At 44.8% G+C, this 22,360-nt stretch overlaps 1 protein-coding gene across 2 annotated transcripts in view; it reads left to right on the top strand.

Annotated features, from left to right (window-relative positions):
• ADRA1D (adrenoceptor alpha 1D) overlaps positions 1-22,360 on the top strand; it is a 38,881-nt gene that overhangs the window by 15,812 nt on the left and 709 nt on the right. The window contains exon 2 of one of the 2 annotated variants that reach the window (XR_011903395.1): positions 19,708-20,378. Coding sequence is in view for 1 of the 2 variants with exons in the window: in XM_072334858.1 (XP_072190959.1) it covers positions 19,708-20,171 (464 nt within the window). In the remaining variant the exon portion in view is untranslated. The remainder of the gene's footprint in view (positions 1-19,707; positions 20,379-22,360) is intronic. The other variant, XM_072334858.1, reaches the window with a different exon arrangement.

Raw genomic sequence — 22,360 nt, 5'->3', positions numbered from 1 at the left:
AATGGTAGCGCCTCACTCCAGAGGCTTTATTGCTTTGGTTTTGCAAGCTTAACTGTGCAGATGACCACCATTAGAATATCACAACTGACCCACAACAGATGCACAGAAGAGTGTCACGCAGGGGAAAAAAAAAGGTGCTTGTTTAGAGCAAAATGTTTGGTAACGATGTGACTAAATTACCCAAAGGAGATCCTGAAGGCTGGTGATGGCCTTTTAGCTTCAGGTTTGGGATCTAGTGAAAGAAGATAGGAAGGTCACCAAAAGAGATTTAAACTCTGCATTTCAAATTGGCCCATAGTGTCGTACTTCATTTTTTGTTCTGATTAGGCTTGATTTTGTTTCTAAAAAGAAATATAAATTCCAATACCGCATGCTTTGGCATCTCTGTCCCCTGACCTCAAAAGAAAAGTTTTGTTTAGAAATGTTTCAAGAATGAAACTCTGCATTTGACTTTAAAATCTATTCCTCTCTCAACTGCTGTGGCCAAAACACTTTTATGAGTCTGTCCTGCATGAATATTTGCATTTGTCTCCCCTAATCGGCATGCTTCTTGGTGAATGAAACAGCCAACCCATGTATTTTTTCCCCTGCTCTCATCGGATGCTTTTCTTTCTGGCAGGCTGCATGACAGTGGTGTCAGGAGAGATACCCTGGTACTGCTTGGAAAACACTTGCGAATCATTGTGTATAAAGGGATTAAGACTGTTGGAGAATGAAGTGGACGTGTGGCATTGCTGTGAACAGCCATGACATTTCCTAATCGTACTCCATTTTCAGTTTCCCACTGGACAACAAGTGGCAGGCTGAAATGCACCTTTGTTAATCTGTATATTCCAGAATTACTTTAAGTGGTCTCTTTCAAAGGACTCTTAGCAGCAGAGAGTGAGAAAGGATGTCCTTAAAAGAATAATCACCCTTGAGCTCTCCCAAATCCCAGGCAGGAGGGGTCAGTCTGACATTCTTGGCTTGCAAGCTGAACATGCCCTTGGCTGCGGAAGCAGCATCAGGGGCCAAGGAAAGCAGCATTCTCTGAGCTCTGTGACAGGGACAGCTTGGTATGGTGCTGTCTTGGCTGTAGGGGATTGTGAGCACATCGTCTTCAGCATGGATGCTCTGGGGAGAGTAGGGGGAGAAGTGGGACCAGACCACTGTGGAGTGTGCCACAGGCAGGCTACAGGGTGGGAAACAGATGTTTCCCACTGAGAAACATCTGAAGACCCCAATGGAGGAATAGTTCAGGGCACAGATGCACTGCAGGATAAAGAATGTCCCCTTCCGTGCCTTGGGACCTTGCCCAGTGTCACAACACAAGAAACTTGTTCAGACCTCAAGTTCCATCTACGAAGAACTCTATGTATAGAAATGACCTAGTTCTACTGCTGTCATGGACAGGAAAACTTAAGGAGGGCTGGAGGTACACTCCAAAGAAATCCCACACAAACAGGGAGCAGATTGTCATCCTCCAGACTCATCTGTCCTCACTGCACCATGCCCTGGTTGTTGGTGAATGGCACCGAGTCATGTTCAGCCATGTAGTCAAATTCTTCTGTGTTACCTAAAAAATCTTTCTTTGGAGCTCTGAATATTCATGGCTCCCTCACACCTCCTAATGTGGGCCACAGCTGGGACATTTCTGCCATGAGAGATGAGGAACAAGGGCAGGTTCTTGATCCTTGAGGTCCTCAGTCCCCACTGGGAGCCCTGACTTTGTCTGCAGAGTACATCCACAGATTGCACCATTTCCTCACTCTGAGTGAGCATCCAGGGATTTCTCTGTGCCAAGGCATCAAAAAGGAGGTGATGACCTCCTGTCTTGTGCAGCTAATTGATACCAGGCCTCCTTGTTCCTCAGGGAGGTCTCTGAGGGAGCCAAGCCAGGAGAGGTTAAAAGGAATGGACAGAAGACAGAAATGATATGGATGTACCAGGCAGTGAGGAGGGCAGAGAGCACCTTTACCCTGGGAGAGAAGTATCCCAGTTGGACCAATGGTCATCCTCTTCTTTGAGGATGAATTCTGTACTGATTTGTTGCCTGGCGCCCAAGGGAATATCTCATGTCACCCGAGTTCTTCCTCTTCTTGTTCAAATAGCCCAGTGCAAGGGCCAGACAGAATGTCCAGGAGTTCTCTGGAGAATGAGGCTTAGAGGGAAGCCATGCTCCCTTCCCCATCCCCTTCCACAGGGTCACTGTAGCAATTCAGCAGCATTCATCAGTGCTTTAATTTTTCAGGGAAGCAGAAGTTACCTTAATAGAGAGATCAGGGAAGAAATCATGCCCTGAGATAATCTGAAAAATAATGTCTATTTGTTAAGGTTTGTTCTGGTCTTCTACAACTGCTGGAAGGACTCTTCTCAAATGAAAAGCAAAATTACCTTGACAGAAGCATTTTTCCTTCCCTTCTCATCAGCAATCAAAAGAGTGAGAGACCTTAGTTTGCTATTGCTTACGTCATTCCTTTTCTTCCAAATCAACAGCTTAATTCTGTGTCCAGCCCAGCATGGCTGGGGGTGGAAGTATTGCCTTTTACAGCAGTCAGAGCTGCAGGGCTCAGAGGTCTGATGGCATCCATGCTGCTTCAAAGCACAAGCATGTTGGGCAGACCTGTATGTTTTTCCATTTGCAAAGTTAAAAATGGCTATTCTGGGTACAAAATTGGCAGCTTAACTGTCTGCGGGTGATTGAGTGGCATCTCTTTGTATTAAATGGCTAGGAGGTATATATGGTACATAAAGTGAGGGGAAAAAAACAACAGAAGGCAGGAGTTAAAACTGGAGAAAAGGTACACTTGTGCAACCTCTACACTTCCTGTATGCAGCCATGGTGGAAGTCTCTGCTCTCTCCAGTGCCAATCCAGAGTCAGCAGCAAAAGCAAACCTTCTACCTTCACATAATATTTGAGGTGTGGATTCAGCCTCCTGCACACCTGTGAGATACGTATCATTCTCCTGGGTGCATTGGTCTGAAGTAAGAGTATTGTAGAAGCTTAGAATCATAGGATCAGTTACAGAATGGCCTGGGTTGGAAAGGACCATCCAGACCATCCAGTTCTAATCTCTATTCTGTAGACAGGGTTGCCCCCCACCAGGTAAATTTGCCCAGCTCCCCATCCAGCCTGACCCTGAACACCTCTAAGGATGGGGCATCCACAGCTTCTCTTCCTCACCGCTCTCTGAGTAGAGAATTTCTTACTAACATCCAATCTAAATTTCGCTTCTAGTTTAAAGCTATTCCACCTTTTCCTTGCATTACCAGACCATGTAAAAAGTCAACCCCGTCCTGCTTATGAGCTCCTTTCAGGAGAAGTATTTAAGCAGATACAAAACACAGGAGATTCCCAAGTAGTGCATCTGGACTCTGGCCAGCAAAGGAGAATTTCATTGGGAAATGCCAGCTGGAAAACCAAGATATTCCAGGTTTTAACAACCTCTACTTCGATCTCTACTCATAGCTCCGGGGCAATGCTTTCATGCCAGTTTCCCATGGCTTTCTTACCATGCAACCAGCAGGCTGAAAATCTTGGCAGTTCTGTGCTAACCCGGTGAACACTCCTGGATTCAACACAAGTAACCTGGAAGCCCCGAGCACATTGGCTTCAGAGAGGGCTTTCTAGAGCTTTGAGGTTTCCTGGTACAGACGTGTTAATACTGGACACTTTAGGACGCTCTAGACTGCTTGACTTCCATTCTCTAATCTCCCGTTATGATCAAACCATAGAAAGCCTGGGGAATATATCTGGGCAAGAACTTTACATCTTCTGAACCCTGAAACTGGGAAGGCTTGAGAAGAGGAAGTCTGCCAGCCAGTGGTGCACATCTGTAAAGGTTGTTGCTGGGTGTTGGCATGGCTGTCTCCATAGATGAGCAAGCAATTCCTGCTCAGCTAGTAGTTCTCAGGGTTGCAGAGATCCATCGTTTTTTAAACAACAGTGTGCATCGGAGGTTCTTAGAATTTGTTTATTTGTTTTTAATTTATAGTTCATCGGAAATTTTCATTAATTTTTTATTGCATTCTGTTTTGGGAAGAAAGCAAATATCAAACTGAAATTTCCCACAAGCTAGACATCTGGATTTCCAGAGAACATTGCTTCCAAGCGTGCACTGACACACTCTGCAAGAGCTGTTTCTTAAAATTCCATCTTTCCACATTAAAATCATGGGTATTTGTGACGTTAGCTTCATAGAAATATAGATAACAAGGGCTGGAAATTATCTTAAGAGATGATCTCCGTTTACTTCAGGTCAGATAAGCTGAATTTGGCCTAGAGCAGGTTGCCCAGTGAGGTTGTGAATGTTCCTTCCCTGGCAGCGTTCAAGACCAAGCTGGATGGGCTGTGAGCAACCTGGTCTAGTGGGAGGTGTCCCTGTCTATAGCAGGGAGTTGGAATAAGGTGATTTTAAAGGTCCAAAGCAAAGCATTCTGTGATTCTATGAATATTTCCCTTACTTCGGAATTTCTGGTTGCCTTGACATTGAAATTGGTTCCAGTGTGCATCTGCTTTTGTTACTTCATATATGTCAGGTAGCACCTGTGTCATTAAAAATCTGTTATATACTGGTCATCATTGAGGAAAAAGCTCCGGAGTCCACCAGCAGTGCATCTTGTACTGTATATTGAAAACTGACTCTAAATTCAACTCCTGACGAATAATTTCAGCCTCTGCAAAGCTTGTCTCCTCTTCCCCAGTCTTTGTAAATGGCTCTTTTTTCTCCTAGGATGTTCCTACACACAATTTAGACATGAGCATCCTTTCCCTGGGGCTGATTGTCTCGTGGTATGAGTTAGTTTAGAAGATGGCCATTAGCAAGAAACCTGACATTCCCATTCCTTTACTGAAGCAGTGTTGAACACCTGTCCATGTTATTCCCTAAGCATGGAGTAAGGTCACATCTGCTGAACAGTTTACTGCTTTACTTTCCAGAGTAGAGTCAACTACAGCACCTCCCCATGCATTTCTAGGTGGGGAATCACATAGATCTCATGGGGCTGTGAGAAATAGGCAGGGAGTTCTGTCCTTTCTGATCAGACATGGTCTTAGTGGTACTAGTAATGGAAGTGTATCGATGTTCTGTAGTTGCTTTTAGGAGATGTTAAAGAGGTTATCAGAGTAGGGCAATTGCAGCTGCACTACTCTTACTTTCCAAGCTCAGAGGACATTTAAAAACAAATATGCTTGACAAGATTCAACCTTATGAGTTAGCCCCTAGGTAGCATGGTTACATGTTGTGATTGGAACAGAATTAACCCTACTTCCATGGAAGATTTGTCTGTGCATGGAGAGATTTGAGCATTCCAAGTGTAACAAGGGAGTTCTATGGAGACCCTAGGGTTCTATGGAAGTCTTCACCTCCAGACACACAAGGTTGAAGTGCCATGCCTTGTTTTGGGACCCATGTACAAGCACAGCAGCCCAAACAATTTTCTTCATCCCCTCCACTGCACACACACCAAGACATTTGGTTTTAAGAACTTGGTTCAGTTAGAAAAGCATATTATTTTTTTTAATCATCCAAGGAGCTTCTGGCTGCAAACAGTAATTACTACCCTCATTCCTTGCTATCTTGAGCCATGCGCTTTGGAAGTCAAATGCATATGCTGAGAAGTCTGGTCTATCTCTGTGATGCTACATGGCCTGATGTGTAATTGGGAGATAGCAGCCATCAGCATAGGCAGGATTGTAAGAGCTGGGGATTTAACTGCTTTCCTCTAGAGACAAATGCCAGGAGGTCATTCTGTGTGTCATCATCATGCTTAGCCTGACAGGGCATTCAGCATCCAAGGTACACTGGGAATAAAGCATATTTATTAAGGTACTGATCAGCCATGATTGCTTGGCAGGCAGTAGAGAAGAGATCAAGCCAGGCTCTGGCACAACTCTACAGAGCCTCTTAGAGCTGCAGCTGGCTCCTCAGCATAGGCGTCTGCTCCTCCCACAAAGGGAGTTATGCCTTCCCATTGTGGCTTTCCTTGAAGACAGGCTGGTTTCAGGCACAAGTAATTCCATTTTTGAGACTCTCAGAGGGCAGAATGCATTGAACAGGGTACAAAAAGCAAAGGAAATAAGGCTGGGACAAGGAGCAACCAGATAGAGGTCAGGAGACGGGGATATTATAAGAGACTCCCTTTCCTACCAAGCATTACATCAATACGTCTGCTCCTTCATTACCTCTGGAGGCCTTTAGCCCTACCTCCAATGGGCTGTTAGCCCCTAAAGTAAAGTACAAGGTCAGGTACTACACTGCATAGCACATGGACACCCCAGGCTGCTCTCACCAGTTGTTCGGAGTCTCCAGATCTGCCCAGAAGTATCGGCATGTGATGCGTTGATTTCTTCAGCAGCACAAGAAATGCAATTTCAAAGCTGCTGGGACCTGCATGGCTGTTTGAAGCTGGCTCTGGTCTCTGCTGATGGCATCTAAAGGGCCGCCATGCAAACATCACCATCAGTGCCAGCCAGTGACAGCCATTCTTCTGAGAGGAAGAGCCCAGAGGGCACTCTGTGGTGCTTGTTTCTTCTCAGCTTTGTTTGCTGTGGGCAATTACTGGCATACCAAAAGATATTAGCCCTGGATGTGAGAGTGCAGAGAGTCCAACTGTTTTCAAAGATCAACACTGCAGCTCATTGTAATTAATTTAATGTTGACACGATCCCCAAGAAGCAAAACCTTCATTATACTCAATTAAACCTCTTGACACAGAGGCTTGACTCATTGTCAGTCCCTCTAATTAAGAGCAAATGCATAGAGATGTAGACATCACAGCATATGTGCATGTCAAACACAGGGAGGGTTGTTGCAGAGGGGAATAAAGTCCACTGCTGTTCCCACTTCAAGCAGTTTTTGGAGCAGATGTACTGTTCTCAGACAGTTATTGCACTTAGTGTATCTGGAGACCCTTTGTAACATGGCGGTTTTTATACTTGTCTTATATTCAGGTTCCACCTCATTTTGGAACATATTTTGCTAATGTTAGTCACAGTTTGCAAGGCCAGAAGCTTCTGTCTGCTGTGATTTACTGACGACACAAGCAACTTGTTCAATAACTTCTTCAACTCACCCCATTACTCAAAAACATGCTTTTTCTTAGAAAGACTCTCAGGACTGCAAATAATGGAGAACCCATGTCTCTAGTCATGGCTTTTTCCAGTTCCTTTATATCACTGCTACTAAAAAAGACCGCTTTCTTTCCAATGTAAATTTATCTAGCTATAAATCCAAGCCATTAAGCTTTTCTACTGCCTTTGGCTGGATTAAAAACTCGTTTGCTATCAGAAATGGCTTCCCCTGTATGTCACTGCAATGCATGAGCAAGCTGCTTCAATTTCTCTTGGATAATGCCAATAGATCACACTCCATTAATTTCACGCTCTAAGTCAAGATTTCCAGACCTTTGCATCATCTTGTAGAGCTCCTCGGAGCATTTTCCATCTCCTCGGCATCTATTCTGCATTGCGGGCACCGAAATGGAACATGGTTTTCCATAAGAGCTCCCTCAATTTTTCACTCTTCTTTGGTCCGGTTCATCTGTTCCTTTTCTTGGCTTGTTTATGATCCGAGTTTTTGTTATTATTACTAACACTCCATGAATCATTGCTCCGAGGTGGATCGCACATGTCTTTTTGCCAACAGCCTTGACAGCCTTTCTGTGAGGGAGGTAGCTGCAAGATCAAGTCATCAACTGTTACTGGAAAGAAATGTATTTCTCTAAAGAACCGTTTCACCAAAATGCTCCCATGTGCTGCTCTTCGGGGGCTCCTCCTGTTTATAAGGATATTTTTTTCACGCCAGGTGGCCATGAATTTAATGAGAGTTCAGAGTGTAAATATTCTTAAAATCAGTACCGTAACATTCATGCTAGGGACCATCGGGTGACTCAGCTTCACCCACTATTACAAGCTATTTGGGTACAAGCAAGTTGATGGTCCTGAAGAAACACTGAGGCAGATGGTTTCAGCCGCCATCAAAATTGCTCTTTTCAGTGTTTTGAATATCTGAAGGTGATCTGTAGGAGCAGAGTAAGAATCTGGAGCTACAGAAAGCTGATGTCTGTGTCTTTGCTCAGGGTATAATGAGCTTGAGGGCTTATGTCCTATAAGGAAGCCTAAAGGCTTGAGGATCTGGGGCAGTGCTCTGTTTTTGCATACATTCAAAAAAATTAACATAGAAACAAAGAATGGTTTGAGTTGGAAGGGACCTTTTAAAGGCTATCTTGTCCATCTCTCTGCAATGAACCCACAGCTCCATCAGGTGCTCAGAGCCTCATCCTGCCTGATCTTGAGTGTCTCCAGAGATGGAGCATTTGCCATATGCTGGAGGTATATGGTTCTTTATTCATTAAGTAAACACCTCATCAGGGATGAGGTGGCGTGTGTGGCAGGTGTGAAAAAAAATTGTGATGATGGGAGAAGAGGACGTAATAATTATCTGGGATGACACAGTTCTTGACAGGGATTGTCCATGGAAACAGCTCCTTTCTAAGAAGGGGTGGAAAGTCCACCTAGGGTTAGTTCCCTGGAACAAGAAGTCAGTATGCAAAATTAGCACATCTAAGAGTTCATTAAGAGTCAAGGGCACGTTAAAGCAGGCACCCTATATCCCACAGCTATTACTTTTGAGCAGTGAATGATGAGCAGGAGCGGCAAAAAGGCTTATTTATCTGGTGAAAAGGCGAGAGAGAGGCAGGTGGGTATCTCATGGGATGTACACAAATTGCCATGGAAATTGAATGCAAATTTTCATCTTTTCCCCTCAGAATCAGAGATTAAAAAAGACGAAGAGATAGGGCAGAGATAGAGTGGGAACGTGTCAGTGGAGAGTGAGCCTCATCACTGTAATGAGGCTCTTTGAGACACTCATCACCTCCTCTCAGCAAAGATACCATTGCCCTGTGCAGGCATTCAAACCAGGCAGTGTGGCAAGGTCCTTGCATTCTCTCCCCTCCCCCAATAAAAGTCTTCGTAAGACTCCCTGTGGCTATAAACTTGGAACAAAACAACCATGATGGTGGTTGGACTGCTGTTATAATCCTTCCCAGCATCTCAGTGCTCATCCCACGCTCGGCTCTGCTGTTAGGTCAACTATATAACCATTTTTTTGTGTGCTTTATGTTGTTTTACCTTCTATTCAGCCATGACATCCAGATGTGTGTTTCAAGTAAGAAAAGAAAATGATTGTCCGGGATATCTGGGCTTGTCACTCCTTTCCACTGACAGGCTGTGACATCTCTGTGACAAAAGTGTAGGAAGGGACCTCAAGGGACCATCAAGTTCAACCTCAACACAACAATGCTGGCAAATAAAGGGGATAAGGGGCCAACACATTCCCCACATGCTTGGCACTGCCACAGAGAAACTCTCCCAAACCAGGATGAGCATGAACATCCATCCCTTGGCTCTGCTGCCCATTGCACCAAGTCCAGGCCAAACTCTTTCCATGGTCCCTACTAACAGCTTGAGTGCCCTTCAGTCAAAACTTGATCCCTCGCTCTGTCCCTGTTGACCTTACCCAGAAATACAGCTTAAGCCCAACACCACTAAAAAAACAGATAAAAAGATGCATAACAGGACGTATCAGACAGATGACATGATCCTCACCATGAAGGTGGGAGCAAGAGCTGAGGGGTGTCCTTCATGGCACTACACACAATGGCTTATCCCTCCACGTTAAGGCTTCAGGAACTGTATTGAGCTATGAGGATGTTGTTATCAGAATTCCTGTTGTATTTTTGGAGCCTTGTTACAGTGACCCATTGTTTTCAGGGGGGGTGAAAAAAAGCCTGCTTGGGGAGTGTAATGTTTTTAGAGCTTGATATCAGCTGAAAGCTGGTTTTTAGGTTTGGGAGATACAGAGCAGCTTCTAGCTGTCTCTTTGGAATAATTTCAGGCTGGCAAGAAAAAGAAAATACAAACTTTTTAAAAAGTTTTCCTTCTTGTCAGAAGAAGTCAGAAAGAACAGCAAACAATGAATAACTGCAGATTTTGCCGTGCAATCTAACTGTAGAAGGGCTGTGCCTTGGAGCTTTGGTGCGGAAACCGGGCATGTGTTGGAGGATTTTCCACACTGAGTTTGACAAGAAACAAGAAGTTGGCTGGCTGGTCTTGAATAACCTCTCCTGAGCCCGCACAACAGGTCCTGGTTTTTCATGAAAGCTGAAAATGCCAGCCTCCCTCGGTCTTTCTTCTCCACCCTTTCCTCCATGATATCACGGCTCGCAGCTCTCAGGAGGATGCTGTTCAGCATCTTTCATAGCCAGTGACTCCAGGAAGGGACGCGGGCTACAAACGGTGCTGTGCCAGCCTCTATGGCCGGTGACGTGCTGTCTGCTGGGCTGTGATATAAACAAAATGTCCTTGGGACTGGTACGGTGGAAACACGCTAAGGAAGCTCCCACACCTCTTCCAACAGCCTTCCAAAAGCTGGCGTCCCGCCACTACCAAGTTCTCCATGCTTAGGGCCATAAGCATCACAAACAATCAGCTGAAAACAGTTTTTCACCTTTTAGGTCAGTCCTCCTTTCTCTATTTGTGCCCTGGTGATGCCTACCCACTCAAGGTGATTGCTGCTTGCTTCACACTGTAAGTTAGAGCCAGGACTCACAAATTTTGCTCTGGGGGAGAATTTTCTTTGGGTTGGGCCCAGTGAAAAATTGACTTTTTCCTTTGCGCTTCTCAGATCTGGCCTTAGTGTACATAAAATGCCATGTGTTCCCAGCAGGATTCGTCCCTTCCAAAGCCTTCCCTGCAGCCAAATCTGATCTACATATTTACGAGCTTGTAAACAGGACAGGGCGGGTGAGTTCACATTCTTAGAAAACCAAGTGCAGAGAAAAGAACTTCTGAGTTGGAAAAACAAAGAGTAGTCTTGGGACCGACCCAGCAAACACAGTGATTTTTCCAAGACTCAGATGACTTGCTTGGGAATCATTCTCCTCTTTCTTTTCTCCAGGATTTCCCAAGCTTTCTACTTAGTGGGGGAAAAAAGATGCACATTCTCTATGTTTCTGACAGCAGTGGAGGAGACAGTTTGACAGAAAAGGGATATCTTGTCTTGGAGATGGGTTGAAGCCAAGCTTCCGTTTGTGGAACCCACAGAGGAACAATAATTATTCGCATAGGAAGTTTTATGAGAACACTCAACACTGCTGAAAGGATTTGCATAGAGAAAGCCAGTTGCAGTGATTGGCACAAAGTCATTGTGTTTGCTAGTAAATTCAAGAACCAATAATCTAGAACAGTGGATCCTAAATTGTGGCCTCCAGACCTTTCTGGTCCATGAAATCTTAATAAATTGTTAAGGGAATGGTTAAGAGAGCCAGGCAGTCTTCCAAAAGTGATGAGGATTATCAGATTCTGGTTCAGAAAAGAACAACCAGTTTAAAGCCCTGTACTGCACTGATTCACCATTTATAGATGCAGAAGAACAAAGTTTTACGGCAAGAGCTGAAGAATCATTTTTGCAACCTACTTGCAAAAATCTTTGATGACATTCCATGAAATATATGCATCAAACAAATTATCAGAGAGTTACATCCTATCAATGTGGCTACTGACTTACCTTGTTGGGAAGATCTTCATTGCTTCATTCATTGTAATATCTCAGGTTTCCTCAAGTAGATTATTGTGATGAATCTTCAGTAGATCCCTTTAGAATAATTTTTGCCATCTCTCCTCCTTAGTTATCATGCATTAGTCTTGATTCAGCGTGCATTTAATTGAGCCGGCAGCCACCTTTGTTCTATATTTTCATCTATCTAAATAATGATGCTGGTAGTCATAAAACTCTGGTTGATTTTTTAGAAGAGTCCATTAAATAAGTCACACCGTATTTCCTAATATTGATCAGGTGTTGCATTAGTGTGAAGTCTATTGGGAACCTCTGCTGACAAAGGGTGAAAAACGAATCCAATGGATTGCCAATGGAAGCCAGTTGGGAATGCAAAGAAATAGAAATTCCCCTTAAACTCACACATCTCCTTTTGCAGGGGGACTGAATGGACAGGAATATGCAGTATATATTCCCAGCCGACCGCATGTTGAACTTAGCCCCATACTGACTTCCCATAGCATGTTTTTTCTTGGGACATAGCAAGGTTCCCACCAGTTGTATGAATAAGCCAAGAAAGATACAAAAGGATGATAAAAATTCCACCAGCCTCCTATATTTAACCAACCAAGTCACACCTGCGAGACAGAAATGCAAACATCAGGATGCTAAGGACATAACTGGAAGGCTGTTAGCTACATCTTTACAACTTTACAAAGCTTGCCCATAAATCCTTCCCTCCCCCACAGGACAGTCATACTGGCTGCATTACCCAAAAGTGTGTCCGAGACATTATCATGCATATAAGAGATTGCCAGGCTCAAATGCAGCAGCACCATCGTGCTCAGGACACTCCAGCATTTGTACAACAGAGAGCCACGGGAGTGCTCCTCTCTGAATGACACACTGATTTTTGTATTGCCCTGGAGGGAACCTAGCAACATCGCATGGCCATTGTGTTCATTCAGATCCTGAGCCAGATGGAAATTTTCTTTTCAGAGGCTGCTCCAAGCTTGTTTCCTCTGTTTAACCATGCAGGCAAGAATTTCACTGCGGTCTCTGTTGTGCTTGCTCTAACATCAGCAAGTGAATTCCAATCCTCATCCTGCTCAAACAGAAAGATGAGCTCTTGACATGCAACTCGGTTACCCTGACTTCTTCCATCCCTCTGGAGACTTATTATTGTTATTTTTCCTCATTTGCATCAGGCAAATAAAAACCTTCCTTATATTTCCCTTTGGATGTGCCAAATTGGTGAGTCTTCCAGACGTGCTTTTGTTTTGTTTTCTTTTCCTAATTTTATTTACGTCCTTTTGCTGAGTCTCATAATTTTAAGGTTTGTTTTAAAGTTCCCTTTGGGACTGGAGTCAGCCTGTTATCTGTGAACCATTAAGGAATAGGCAGTTGGATATACATCTATCTTTCCCATGCATAATAGATGCTGCAAAAAATATTACTTTTAAGGGAGTCTGTACTAGGAGCCAAATGAAAAAATAAGAAGAAGAAAAAAAAAAGTCCAACATCTTTGTCTTTTTATTAATCCTGTGACTCATTTTTAAAACCCATCCTCCTACATACTTCTGATGGCAAGTTCACCAGGTGACCTGGGATTGATGGGCAATAGCAACCCAGGTCCTGACTTCACTGCAAGCATGAGACAGCAAATGGGTCAACACTGCTTTCTACAAAATGTGAAGCAGACATTCAGTCTTGCTCTTCACTGCCTTGCAAAATAATAATAATAATAAAATAAAAATGTTTTCATGACCATTTTTCAAAGCTTTAAAAATGGATAAATGAGTTTGGTTTGCAACATTCAACCCCAGATGTGGTTTCAGAATGTCTCTGCCTTTGCTCAGCCAGGTTCTGCCCAATTCATGTCCACAAAGCTCCTGTTAGATATCGGGATTCAGGGAAAAACACTCATCCTGCTGACAGAAGTACTTTAAACGGATGGTTTTATAATCATACCACAGGGCTGCAGAGCTGGAATTCAGGGGAATCCACTCTTGTCTCTTCTACAGACCCAAGACTCTATACATCTTTAGAGCAAACTCTGTGCAGCAGCAGGCCATAGTCCCTAAGGGTAAATTAATTATTCCTTTATTATCTTGTGCAAGACATTAATCTTTAGAGATCTCTAATTAAAGATGGGAAACATTAGATTCAGTTCAAGATAATGAATATTTATGCATGATGCTAGCATGGGGTATCCCGTTCCTTGCAAGAAGAATGCCAAAGATGTATGCTCTTTCTGGAGATTGTCTTCTGCTGTTTTTAGTTGTGTGACCCCAAATAAAGCATCAGTGCCCTCTCAACATATACACTGGGTCCAGGCTTGTCTTCATTGTACTTTGGAAACTTGATCTCTGCTCTCTGGTGACAATGACAGGACCTAAGGGAATGACATGGAGCAGCATCAGGGATGTTCAGGTGGGGGTTAGGGAAAGATTATGCCCAAGAGGGCATCCCCAGAGCAGTGAACACAGCCCTGAGCTACTAGAGCTCAGGGAGCTTTTGGACAGTGCCCCCAGACATAGAACTTGAATTTGGGATGGTCCTGAATGGAAAGAGGAGTTTAAGTTGATCCTTATGGGTGCTCTCCAACTCAGGATATTCTATGATTCTGTACTTCATAGTCTCTGGCCCAGAGCCTCTCTTAGGCCCCACATAGGCACTTTCCCAGTGGTCCTACAAAATAATTAATCTCTTGCAGAAGTGATGGGTCTCTGGAAGAACAGTCCACCAGAGTGGATCTTTAGTCTTAAACAGACGCTTTGCATTGTATGCCCTGTGATGTGGCATTAAGTCATATGGAAGTCGTTAAGGGTGCAGGGCCTGCTGCAACATTGCTAGGGGACTTCATAGTCATGTCCTGGTGACCTTTTGAGAGAAGTCTCCAGAACTGTTCCCTAGATGAGATGTATCTGGAGGGATCGAGCTGGAGCATTCTAAGCAAATTAGCACTTTGGGCAAGTTAGGTTTCTGTTGATAGACCCTGTAGTTGCTGTTAGTGTTAGTTGCATGGAAAGATTGCAAGACTTTTCCTAAGACAGGAGACCATGAGATGCCAATGGCACTTAAGAATGAAAATAATCCTAAATCACCCTGATCTGCCTTTATATAATGTGGTATCTACCTATGAGCTGAAAGTTTGGGTCCAGTTGGGAGAAACTGAGTGTGATTCACCTGGCCAGTATGGGCTAAACTTCACAATGAGATGCATTACTCCATCCATTACACTGACACTGTCAATTATGCCACTGAGTGCAAGAGGAGCCCTGGGAGCTTTTTAGATGCCTGAACTTAGGCAGGTGAGTTGATTAGCAGGTAGATTTTCTTGGAAAGATTCATATGGCAATGGCTTGCCTTGGTCATCCACATTCATAGGATTGCTTGGAGTAAAGCCCCAGTGAGAGCTCTGAGAGGGGAAAAAAGCAATTTCAGCCAAATTTCTACTGATGTGGTGTAACTTAAGAGGAAAGCTAAGGAGACATCATAGAATCATAGAATCAAGAGTTAGAAAGGTTCTTCAAAGGTGATCTATTCCAACTCCGCTGCAATGAAGAGGGACATCCTGTAGATCAAGTGATCCAGCCTTGCCTTAAAAGTCTCCAGGAACAGGGCATCAACCACATCTCTGGGCAAACCACAGCCCAGAGAGGACGTGTTTGGAGAGCAGTGAATTACACCAGTAAATTATGAGAATAAGTTTCTGCCATGTTATTATTTGCTTGCTTATGGGAAACCCACACTCAGTTCTCAAATTTGGTATGCTATTGAAAGTGCCAAGGTTAACCAAAACTTCTAGCAACCTGCATGGATGGCATTTTCCATCTTTGCAGCTTTCCTTCTGCCCTCAGCCCTAACACAAGGCTTCCCTGAGCCCAACCACACTGCAGATCATTTTCTCTGCCACAAGGACCTTGCGTTCCAAATGGACATAAACATCATGGGCTTTGGCGTTGCTGGAGCTCTCCAGAAAGAGCCTATCCAACCACCACTATGGGACAAAACAACATTGCCAAGAATGTCAGCAATGGGTAGGGAAGGGGTGGTTTCTCCATGCTGTTCTTCCCAGCAGGATCAGTGTGCAGAAGTTCACAGAAACAGGCATGCCTACATGCAGCGATGCACACAAGCGGCTTACCAGGGTTTTCATTGGTGTGACAGAAGCTGTTGCTTATCTGCAGCTTGTTTATGGGGTCGGGCCACAGCTGGAAGGCTCACAGGCCTGAGGAATTCCACTCAATATCCTAACGCCATCGTCCTCTGGGGAAAATGCTGGAGTCACTGTGAACATACTGTCCTCCTCCCTTCACAAAGCAGCTCTTCCATCCTAGGAAGGCAGTGAACTCCCCCATCACCCCATATCTATGCCACCAGTTGCTGGGAGGTGTTAACCCTCTGTGAACCCTGATATGCCTACAGATGACCAGAGGAATTTATTGACAGTAGATGGAGGAGAAGGTTGTAAAAGACTGGACAGAACTTTAGACTCCCAGACCCACACACAGGCAGAAGTCTTTGCTGTTATCCAGACCATAGTCCCATAGCTTGGAAGACACGTCAGCAGTACTGTCCTTCATAGAGGTCCAACAAGGAGGGGTGAAAACTGTGTAATGAGAGGAAACTAACAATATACAATTGCTTTGGGCCAAGTTTAATTAATTTACTTTGTGTGAGCCTGGAAGAAAAGAAAGAAAACACTTTGAGTGTATCCAGGAAAGCCCACAATGAGCTTCATGCTCATACTTTATGAATTAAAACTCAAAAAAGACTTTCAACTACTGCTACCCCCCCTCACCCCCAGGAATATTATTATACAGATATATACGTATATATATAATAGGAGAAAATGAAGTCCTCAGTAGCATCTGCACAAGAACTTTCTTGATCAAGCGGTGGAAAATATGAAAGATGATGCTCTGCATCCCAACCTGCCTGGGAACATCCTCCACCAAGATACAACCAAAAATAGTGCTGTGACGCAGGTCCTAAAACATTTGGACTCCATGTTCTGCCTTTGATATTGCCTTGATATGTTCTTGGGAGTCAGATCATCCAAATATGCTCTTGCACTGAGTTTTCAAGCCCAAGTGCTAATGTATCATTTCCCATTGCTATACCTGACATTTTATTCCCATCTATTTCTAGATCTTGGAAGTATCAGACATTTTCCTGAGCATTTTAGGTGCCATTAACTTAGTCTAGGCATCCCAACGCCATTTCTGCCCAGGGAAGTGGTGGGATGCTCAAGAATCATGGAGAAGTGGCACTGAGGGACATGATCAGTGGGCACAGTGAGGATGGGTTTGGTTTGGACTTGGGGATTTTAGACCTCTTTTCCAACCTTAATGATTTGGTGATTCTATGACCCATTGTCCTACAGCTCAATTCATAAACCCTCCATCTATCAAAATATAATTGAATGATCATATGTACAAAGAACAAGCTAATTCTCGCCACACTTTATTCTTTTCTTAAATAAGGTCCCAAGATCTCTTTCTTAAAAGCATCTTCCCAGTGCTTACCAAGATAGTCAAATGCTCCAGTGTACACAAGATTACAAGCCAGAGAACTATTCTGGGGACTCCCTGCCTTGTTCTGTTCATCCCCGTGTGATCAAAAGAGGAAACCATGGATGCGCACAGCACACGTCTCTTCCAAGGGCATGCTTATTTGCATGGTAATTATGATGGTAATGAGTCCCTTGTCTTCAGATGTACTCAAGGTTCTAGGGGGTGAACACCAGCCAGGGAGTTCATAGCTTGTGCTGTTCGGTTTGCATTTACAATCTGGGTGCTAAAACAAAGAACATAGCACAGAAACTGCAGTGTGCAGTGGGGTTTTATTTTCCTCTTTCTCAATTAAAAAGAAGTACTCTGCATAAAGCCATGGTTCCTCTAAGAACTGAGTGCACGCTGCAAACAGGGTTCACAATAATACTGTGAAAGAGATGATGGCAACCATCCTCCTTCTCCACTGGGTAAACTGAGGCACAGAACCTCTCCATTGACAAGAATATGAGAGAGATTTCATGCCTCAAGAATTTATTTTCTTGGCTCCCAGTGCTCACAGCAAGGTATGACAAGAGTCAAGATTGGACAATGTAAGGTCTTACTTCAGGGTTGAAAGGCAGGGAGCCCATGATCCTGGAGGTTGGACCCCATCAGGGTGGAACAGGGGTGAGTCCAGCAGGAAAATCATAGAATCATAGAATGGCTTGGATTGGAAGGGACCTCAAGGATCATCAAACTCCAACACCCATGCCACACGTAGGGCTTCCAACATCCATATCTAACACTAGACCAGGCTGCCCAGGGCCCCATCCAACCTGGCCTTGAACACCTCCAGGGATGGGGCATCCACAACCTCTCTGTGCAGCCTGTTCTAGCACCTCACCACTCTCCTGGTAAAGAGCTTCCCCACGCAAAATGTACTCATCCATTGCTGCCAAGACCTGAAATTAAGAATAGGAATTGGTGTTGATCTTAGAAACCTACCACTGGTCCATTTTGCATCAGGATGGAGTGTTGACCAGGATCCTTGGGGTGGGCTGGAGGTACAAGAAAAGGGGAAGGCTTGAAGCCCAGGTGGCTGGAGAATGGAGGGGACACTAAATGCAGTGCAAGTGGAGACTGCTCCAGCACTGCTGTGGTCTAAACACTCCACAGACAGTGTTTCTGTGGTTAGAATTTGATGTTGTGATTCAAGCAGCCAATAAACCTTTAAATTCACCACTATCCCAGAAGGAACAAACTCTTTGACTCAAACACAGCTGCAGTAGGGGCACGGCTTCTGCAAACCTCTATCCTCTCTCTGTTTGAAACCATGGGCTGCACCACCAGGAGCTGCTCATTACTCCACAAATGCCATCCATCTCCATGACAGCCCCAGGTCTTTTCAGCACAGAGACATCAGGCCTGCTTGCTATCCTAACTGAATGCCACCCACAGCACATATTGACAGACAGCATGTGCTCCAGCCCTATGGCTTGAGTTGGCCTATGGCAGATATTTAATTTGTACTTCTGTGTGTGTGCTTTCCCTGCCCTAATCATCAGAAAATGTGAAGATCTCTCTGTGGTGAGGTAGCCCACATACCCCACTGTGTATTGCCCCGCTGAGCCCCCATTACAGACTGAGTCTGTCTGCAGACTCTGCACTGTTAAGGGATGGGTGAATATAAGAAAGCTTTGCTGAAATCGGAGCTCTGAGTGCGATGATGATGGCTTTTTTTGTTTGGGTTTGTTTTGTTGGTTTTTTTTCCCTATCAAAAAAAGTAGAAAACCATCAATGTGGGGACTTTTAATGCAGTCTGTAGAAGTCTGGAGCCTCAGTCTTGAATATCTGGCACCTGTTTGACTGTTTTAACACCAGGCATTTGAGCACGGGGAAAATACTAATGATATCCAGAGCTAATGTTATTTACTAAAATACAAATTAACGCTCAGTCACATGGTGGCGTGATTTGTCATCCAGAGCTAAAATTAAAAGAAATTAAGGCTGAGTCAGAAAGTTATTTCGGATCTGAGTGGGTAATGGTAAGGGATGGGGCCATGCGGGAACAACACTGACATCTTCTGGCAGCAAAGGAAACCTCCGCTCTTTAAGGAAAACCAGCAGGAACGTCCAGCATAGATGTGGTGTTCAAAATCAGGTTGGACGGGGCCTTGGGCAGCCTGACCTAGTGCCTGAAGTGGTGGGCATCCCTGCCTGCAGGGGGGTTTTAGAACTGGATGGTCTTTGAGGTCTGCCTCCCCAGACTATCAAATCTTGCCCCCAAAACGGTACCCTCAGATATTGCTACAAGGTCTCAGAAAGCAACTCGGTCTCGAGATATGGAAGATGCCTCATGGATTTGGCTCTCCTGCATCAGTTTAGAGCAGGACAGTGACTACAAGCCCTGTTACAGTGGAGGCTGGGAGGCTCCTGCCAAGGGCATGGTATTATCCATCTTTATGTTCTATGCCTTCCAGTATAGTAGTGCCCAGATCTTCACTTCGGTAGCAATAATATTTCAAGTTCTGGACTTAATATCAGAAACACACCTTCAGCTTTCTTTTAGGGCTCACCTTCTAAGAAATGGCTGTCCACCAGCCTGGCTACACTGTGCCGCCATGTCCTTCCACTTCTTCTAACCTTATTTCTTTCCATCTCTTCCAAGGTTCTTTCTTCCCATCTCTGAAGCCCTCAGAAATGGTCTTCAAGGTCATCTTCTGGCTGGGATACTTCAACAGCTGCGTGAACCCTATCATCTACCCCTGCTCCAGCAAGGAGTTCAAGAGAGCATTCATCAGGCTGCTCAAGTGCCAATGCCACCGCAGAAGACGGCCCATCTGGCGTGTCTACGACCACCACTGGCGAGGGGCCTCAGTGAACAGCTCTGTGCAGGACTCTGAGACAGACCTGAGGCCCAGGATTAGCACCCTGAACAGCTCCTTCATATTTAACTCCTCCTTGCAGGAGAGGGCTAGCAAGAGGCGAACGCTCAGCTTCAAGGGCTGGAAAATGCTCACTCCTTTCCAGAAACCAGCATCCACCCAGCTGAAAGAGAAGATGAACAGTCTTTCTAACAAAATCCGGGGAGGGTCCAGCAAAGGAGGAGTGACAGCCACCTACAAGACAGAGGTAGAGTCTGTCTCTATTGGGATCCCTCATGACTTTATGGAAACCATTGACTATCAAACCTATGATTTAACAGACTGCTGTGGGCTGAGAGAAACAGATATTTGAAGACACTGGGACAAGTGTTGATGGTTTCTTTCGTGGTATCTTGCAGAAACACAAAGGGGAACCATCTGTGGGTCTGTCAGGCAGATTGGAAGCAGCAATCAGGTATAAAATGCAGTTGTCCAAAGGTTTTGGAAGTATCCTCCAAGGAGACATTAATCCCTTCTATGGGATTATGGGTTCCTCAAATAAGAGACAATGGAATATCCCATTGTAATGAGCTGTGGCAAGAAGAGAAAGTGTGGGGTGCATACGGCCTTCAGAAAAGGTCTGTTTCCTCCAATGAGATGTTTATCCTGTACTTTGGAGGAAGCTGTCCAATTAAGGGAAAACAAGATGTCTCCTTTGCCTTAAAAACACCACTACTGGAATGACTGAACCCCGAAAGGTGCCAACTCTGCCTTAGTACACATGATAACATTTCCATCCAGAGGTGGCATCCAGAATGGATGCTGTGAGCAGGAGGTGGCAGCTGATCCTTTAGACAACAGGCTGGGAGCTTGCAGGGCTATGGGGATGAACAGGATCTCTGGTCCAGGTGTTTGCCTTGGTGAGCAAACAGCAGTATTCCCAAGAAGGGCTGGGAGATCTTGTCTCTCAGCCATCACGTGTTTGCAGTGCCCAGAGCTTTGCCACCACCACATCACCTGGTTTTAGGACAGAGGAACAGTCCAGATGTATACATTGCTCCAATGGGCGTGCAGGTCTTTCTTCTCTAATTCCAACCTGCGATACATTTCTCATTCCACTTTCCAGAGGAAAAACTTGCAGCCCACTTTGTTCCAGCAAGCATCCTACTGTGACACAGAGAAAGCAACTCCTTTTGATGTCGGCCATCCCCAGTCTTTTTCTTTCCCTTTCTTATTCTCACTTGCTGTTTCTGTCAAACAGCCCTGAGTAAAAATACATCTTAGGTGCTTTGCTTGTGTTCACACTCAACCAGACCTGTGGCTCAGCAGAGGCATGGTGGGCCTGCTTCCACTACTCATACAGCCAGAACTTAAAAGGAGCTGGCATGTAGTGGGAGCTCCCTCACATGGAGGCATCTTCTCTCCAATCAGGATCATACTGTGACACAAGGAAACAGTCAAATTGCACCAGGAAGATAGAAATTGGATACTAGGAAGGATTTCTTCATGGAGAGGATGGTCAAGCTCTGGAGCAGGCTCTCCAGGGAAGTGGGGGAGTTCCCATCCCTGGAGGTATTTAAGAGATGGATGGATATGGCACTAAGGGACATAGCTCAGCGATGGGACTCAGCGAGTCAGGTTGATGGCAGGACTTGGTGATCTTGATTGTCTTTTCCAACCCACATGATTCAATTGTTTTATACTCATGAGTCCTTTCCCAGGCAGCTTCTCTTGTTCCTGACACATCAAAGCCTTAGCAGCACTTACCCTTGGTTAGTATGGACAAAAGCTGTGTTAAAAAGGGTATGGGATTTTAATTTTGCCCTACTTACAGTCTCACAGTTTCCTTCCCTCAGGAAGGCACCATGGTATCCACCCAAGAGCTCAGGGAGGATGGAGTTGGAACAGGATAGCCCAGCCCCAAGCTCACAGACCCTGAACTGAACAGCTCAAAAAACCTTGCTTGGCCACATGTTCTAGGCATTGTCATTATCAAGTTTCAGACTGTCAGTGAGCCTAAGAGTTTCCAGAAATAATGACTATAAGACTTAGCCATGGGCAGAGGCACAAGTCACTTAGGTGGTGGAGGCAAAGTTTGAAGGTGAATTAAGAATGGGAGCATGAAGATCAAGGGTGGAGATGATGCTGAGTACATTCTAGATGGAAACTCATCCACATCAGCACTGTCCCCCAGACCTTTCAGGAGTCATTCATGAACATGCCTCCTGTGCACCCACCTAGTCATCTTAAGGATGGCTGTAAAAGGAGACAAAGAGCTCTCAGGCGTGGCATGGAGAATGCAACTTCCTTCCTGCTGTTTATCTGCTCTAAAGGAAATCTAAACCCATGCTGAGAGATGGCACCCAGAGTAGACCCTGTCTCAGCACCCATAGTACCTTTCTGCCCTTTACTCAATGCAATGGACTCTGAACTGGATGAATTACTGCAGATTTTGAC

Source organism: Excalfactoria chinensis, chromosome 4, assembly GCF_039878825.1.
Source record: "Excalfactoria chinensis isolate bCotChi1 chromosome 4, bCotChi1.hap2, whole genome shotgun sequence".
Taxonomy (NCBI): Eukaryota; Metazoa; Chordata; class Aves; order Galliformes; family Phasianidae; genus Excalfactoria; species Excalfactoria chinensis.
The sequence above is the reverse complement of the archived record's forward strand: the minus strand, read 5'-3'. Positions and strand labels throughout refer to the sequence as shown.